Source organism: Psittacula echo (assembly GCF_963264785.1).
Source record: "Psittacula echo genome assembly, chromosome: 3".
In the NCBI taxonomy this organism is placed as follows: domain Eukaryota; kingdom Metazoa; phylum Chordata; class Aves; order Psittaciformes; family Psittacidae; genus Psittacula; species Psittacula echo.
Window position 1 is genome coordinate 43,868,889 of NC_137736.1, and position 5,847 is coordinate 43,874,735.

The 5,847-nt window shown below is 41.0% G+C and overlaps 1 protein-coding gene across 1 annotated transcript in view; it reads right to left on the reverse strand.

Annotated features, from left to right (window-relative positions):
* Nucleotides 1-392: 392 nt before the first annotated feature.
* POLA1 (DNA polymerase alpha 1, catalytic subunit) overlaps nucleotides 393-5,847 on the reverse strand; it is a gene marked incomplete at both ends in the record, with an annotated part of 204,339 nt that continues 198,884 nt past the window's right edge. The window contains one exon of the mRNA XM_080612848.1: nucleotides 393-565. Coding sequence (XP_080468974.1) covers nucleotides 393-565 — 173 coding nt within the window. The remainder of the gene's footprint in view (nucleotides 566-5,847) is intronic.

The following is a 5,847-nucleotide window of genomic DNA, read 5'->3' on the forward strand; positions in this document are numbered from 1 at the left end:
CCAGCAACTCTCACTGGGAATTATCCAATTAAAGCAGCAATTCCCCCACCCCCTTTTTCCTCACAGGTCTATGTACACAACAAAATATACTGCCAAACTCAACTGCTCCCTTTTTAATAACCCTGGCTTCTCAATGAAGAGGAAAACAGAAGGTAAAACCACCTCGAATATTTCATGTCCACATGACTCACAAGTCCCATTCTCATCATCTGTTTTTCCTCCTCTGAGGAGACAAGATTATTTTTGATATGATGATTTATTTTGATATGATTATATGATGATTATTTTGATATGATGACAACATCATTGTGCACACTGAAATAGACTATTGTTTTAGAGATCACGACTGTTAAACAGGAACTAGCCTCTTGCTTCCTTCCATCTTTAATCAATTACTGTCTTTCATTATTGGATTCTTCCACAGATCTTCCTATATTGATGGTGAAGAGCTTGCCGAGGTTCACTTCTGAGTAGCCACTTGTGGACAGACATTTGTCTACAGTGCTCTTCAGTCTTTTGTATGCCTCATAGACTTCCTTCCTGAGCGGCTTCTTCTTCAAATACTCTGATAGAACAAAGAAAAAAAAGCAGAGAAGGATTAAATGACCACAAAAAGCCAGTACTTTTCCATTCACTGCTACTGCAAGTCACGGTATTTTAAAATACAAGGTGAGTGCTGAGGCTAGCAAAAATGACATTTACAAGCAAGCTCTCCCAACTTCTGGTGCCTTCCCCCTGCTTCTCCCTGTACTGCACGGTACCAGCCAGTGAGAGGCCATGGTGAACCTGCTCCCTCAGCCCCAACGGTATGGGTGCAGTGGTTCCTGCCTGGAGCTGGCAAGAAGCACCACTTGCCCAGCCATGTCGCCCAACTAGAGTGAAATGGGGGTTCCCTAAGTCACAGCAGAGAAAATAAGCGATGGCAGGGCTGGCTTTGAAAGGATCTCATTTAAAATGTGCCTTAACTTGGTGAGAACTATGCAGAGATTGTGGGGGTTTGAAGTAGGGAAAAATGCTGCCCAAGTTTGGCTTCAGAAGTGAAGGAAACCATGCTTCACTTGTCTCATTCCCACTGCTGCAAATACTGGCACTGGCACAACTTGGGACAAATTTATTACACATCTTGTGCATTCTCACATTCATCTTGTGTGCAGGATGGAAATTGTGATGTTCACCACTATAGTAATTGGAAGGAAAAGGGCAGTAGAACAAACAGGGAAATTCCATGCTATTCTACCCTAAAACAGAGAGAAGATGCCTGCTATCTCAGCCAGAAGACATCAGGTTCACCTGATGCATGAATGAAGAGAGCCATTCCCAAATGCTTCACCAATAATACCTGTGAAGAAATGTCTGGAATGCAATACATTTATTCGCCTACATGTCTGTGTGTGTGCAAGCTCACGCTCATGTCTTCTGCAGTGAAGCCCAAACTGGTTTTTCTGTTGGTTTTTTTTTTGCTAAATTTTATGTCATCCAAAAGAAATCCAGGGATTTTGTTTGGGTGGTTGTCTGGCTTTTGCTTTACAAAGGCTGTGGACAAAGACCAAAAGAGCAAAATACTGATACACATCAATGCCAACTTGATGCAGATCTGGTGCAATTGTGCTCCTCCTTTCCAGCCAGCTCCATGTCCTAGAAACACGAGTTCCTACCCAAAAGCCAGTGGCTGCAGTTTACACCTTGGAACATGGAGTGCTGGACAGTGCATTACTGAGCACACAAGAAGAATATGCTGCAAAAGGAGGTGCCCTCCCAGACAGTTTCCTCCCTGTTAGGCTGGAGGGACTCCAGGTCAAGCAGAATTACAAGAAGATGGCACAGGTACCTAAAGGTCAAGCTTTCAAGCCATTTAGGCACAATGTAAGCATGTGTCTTGTGAGCAACCAACACAATCCTTCTGCTGCTCATCAGCTCTGCCTAAAAGCTGTTGTCTCATTTCTTCCTGTCACCTTCACAACATTGGTACTGCCCTCCTCACGCTTTGAACTTGTAACAATGGAGCCTCCATTCTCTCTTTAACGGCTTTTACTACACAGCACAAGTTAAGATGAAAAAACAGTTGTCTCTAAAGAAGCTGAGTTTCTTTAAGAGAAGGGTTTGGAGGAGAGGGACATGCTGGTTTTTTGAGCCCACCTGTGTGAGGGAAGAAATGACTTTTTTGCGGTGACTCCTGCAATGTGACCGAGATAAAGATGTCCCATGGGACACACCTTTGTCTCAGCAGCCATGGCAAGGACTGCTACATGAGAAGATTACAGGGAAGGGGGCACAGGAAGAGAAATAGCTATTACAATTTTGGTGTTTCTGAACTCCTCTTCCCTGAGGATTTATAACTATTTCTTGTTGAGCTTCAGATGTTTAAAGATGAGCTCAGAAGATCAGCTACTGGCTACGATACAAACAGCAACGTTTTACTGAGCAGTTGCCACCTGCGTAGGCTTTCCATGTTCTTCACAAAGTTCCACTGAACTCAATTGCTCTGCATGATGCTATCAAATCTTCAAAAATTAAATTAAAATTTAAATTAATGATGCCGGTTTGAGTAACTGAATATGTTGATTAAAAGCACTTGGTAAGCACCTTTCATGCATCCTTGTGATGAAGGTAGGTATTGTGCTGTCATATTCAGATTTAGGTATTTATACTGCCAACTCTGGGCAGTAAGCACACGGTGGAAGGTGCACAATTAAAGATACCACATTCTCACCATTACCCAGACAGCAATGGACTCATGTCTTTTGGCAGAATTCAGATTTCCTTAAGCTACACTACCAATACAATAAAAACTTTGATTACGAGAATCTGTTCATTAACAGACTGAAGTTACTACAGCATAAACACGTTTAATGATCCTGAAATTATTTAAATGTGGGGTTTAATTAGACAAACATTGAAAACTGCAATAACCAGATCCATAAAAACACCAAACCTACTTTGCCACAAATTCAGCACTAACTAGTTTATTCATTTCCAAGATAAATGATACATTTAAGTGGGTTCACTTGCCACCGCTCACGTTAGCAAAACCACACTCTTTATACCAAGGAACGGTGGAATATACCATCTTTGTAGCTCCAAACTAGGCTAAAATAGTTTAAAGCTTCCTGGAGCTCAGGAAGGACCAAGGTGAAATGTATCAATGGGGAGAAACAGCTGGCACATGTGAACAGAACAGGAATGCACATTAATCATGAGAACGATGAGGCAAACAATAAACCGGGACTGAAAGTATAGAACAAAAATAGGGGCCCGCGTACAGCTCCAATGCAGGCTCCAGCCATCCTGCTAATGGAGCGCCTAGCTCCCCCCCCGCCATTAAATCTTAACTTCAATTATATGCGATAACCTTTCTGACAGTACGCTTCAAACATTTCTTAGATGCAATTACCCTCGTAGAGGCAAGCAGGAAAGGGTGGACTGAAAAAAACCGGAGAAATATGAGGGGCCTCGTTGAAGTAATGAGGCCAATTTTAAGTTTCAATTATAAGAGAATGGGAGCCGGGAGCCCCGGGAGGAGAGGCAGGCAGCGGCTGTGTCTGCAGCACAGCCACACCATGCATTTGAATGACACAAGTGCATCTGATGACTGGGGAGAAGAGATTTAAAGAACTGTAGTAATACAGAGCAGGGGAAGATGAGAGAGGACACAGCTCCTGATGTGTTTACCTCCTTTGCTGATGGGATATTGACTTTTCCCACCAGGTTGGTTAGAAAGGGGACTATTTACGCTGCCACACAGCAGAGTAAGAATGACAACCAGCATCACTCTGCTCCTCTGAGTAAAAGACATCTGTGACCGTCGTATATCACACTGCCAGTCAATACCTTCGAGTTACCATACCATTCAACTTAGAGATGCATATAAAAGCTCCTACTTTCTTCCTAAATGAGAATTTAATCAATAATGCACCTAAGGCCTTCTGGAAACTAAACTATACAAACTGACTGAAATTGCCTTTCAGTACTCAGTCACATTCCAAAATAGTTCTACACCTATTATCACCCCATCATTGTTTCAACAATATCTGAGTTCAGTAGCAAGCAAATCTTTTAGGACGATCACTGTTGCAGAATGCATACATGGCTATACCTAAAGAGGTATACTTATATGCATGTAGAGCATATAAAAGATACTACCAAAACAAATATACAAATGAAAATTAAAATTATTTTAACAGAAATTGAACAAAAAAACCTCCAAAACAAAAAAAAGGGGGGGGGGGGGGGGGGGGGAAGATATGCTTCTGACTGCATAGAATCAAAATTCAGGTACTATATTCTCTGAAGTTAATAAATCACTGACTCTCATAAAAATTTTAGAATCATATCACCAAGACTGCCCCCCCAACATAACTGCTCCCGTGTTCCCTTCACAAACCAGGCTGAACTTCTGGATGGCCCTGTCAAATTCAGCACCCCATCCAAGTCTGTTTAGCTACTTAGGTATATTTTTATATTATTAGAGGGGATAGAGGGGAAAAAAACAAATTAAGAGGTACCTGAAATCCATTTACCCCATACTGTTGTACTGATAGCTGGAAGCAAGGATGGAAATATTTGGAGGTTATCTATACCTGGGCATGTGTTTTCCATTTTTCCATTTACTGCAATTTCCCTTCCTTCCTATTAAAATGACTAAATAACATGATGGTCAGGATCAAGAACTTTTGTTCTTGGATTCTCAAAGACATGACTCCATGAAAGTCTTGTGGTTTTTTTCCTACTGATTGGGCCATCTAATTGTGTCATATTATTAAACTCTCTCCCCTGATTATTCTGTTGACAGCCTGCTCTTCAGAGTGAGAAGTAAAAATATATTCACCTTTTTTCGTATTTATGCGTGTGTACCTGCATCGGGTACATGAGAAACAATGTAGGTGCCTATGAACACAGAGCTAAAATGGTTGGGTTGGTTTGTCTAGGAAGGCACAAAAAAGGCCGTGGAATATCCTTTATGTGTCTCTCTCATACTTTTATTTAAAGAGTTAAAGAACATACCAAATTAGCTACTGATTTTTTTACATCGCCTACTGGTTATTGTATTTTAATTACAGCGAGCTTAGACACACAGGCAGCAGTCTCTGTTCCAAATATCTGTGTTTCATTTATTTCTGCGCAAAGGTAGCAAACAACAGTCAGTCATAATTGGTTCTGTCAGATGTTTTACAGTCAGTCATAATTGTCTCTGTCTAGAGGTGTGTCAATTTACTGCAAGTTAAATAAATATTCTGTCTATTATGATATCAGGTTATGTAAGCCATTTTTTTTAATTGCATGGGTTCCTCTTTCATAATCCTCAGCACCCCTATTTATATTGTTAACCTTAACTTTGCCATTTATGGAATGTCAATGAAAAAAGTCAACAGTAATTTAATGAACAGACATGCAAGCCACTAACATACTTGCTTCTTTATTTCTAATGAAATACAATCAAAATAGGCTATAGGGTGATTAAATCATACTGTCTTGACAGTGCTCGCCTCAAATACCTGCCAGTGATGCCAGTACACTGGCCTAAAGAAGGAGATTTACTAACTTAAGTCTTAAATGATTCCTGTTTTTTTGCTAAAGATAAATCTCCCAACTTGAACTACCTTCTAAGCCATGCAGTCCTACAAAATAAGAGATGTTGACCACAGGGGCTGCATTTGCCCTCCAGGCTGCCAGGATTGCACCTCCACCCATTCTGTGTGATCACACAAATGTAAGTCAGAGCAATTCTAATGTGATCGTGGTCTTCCTACCACAAGAGTATATAGCAAACTTGGGATCCCACAGGCCTGCTCTCACCAAACGAAATAAATCAGTATAAACTGCTCCATGGTCTTTTATGAGTCCACCCTT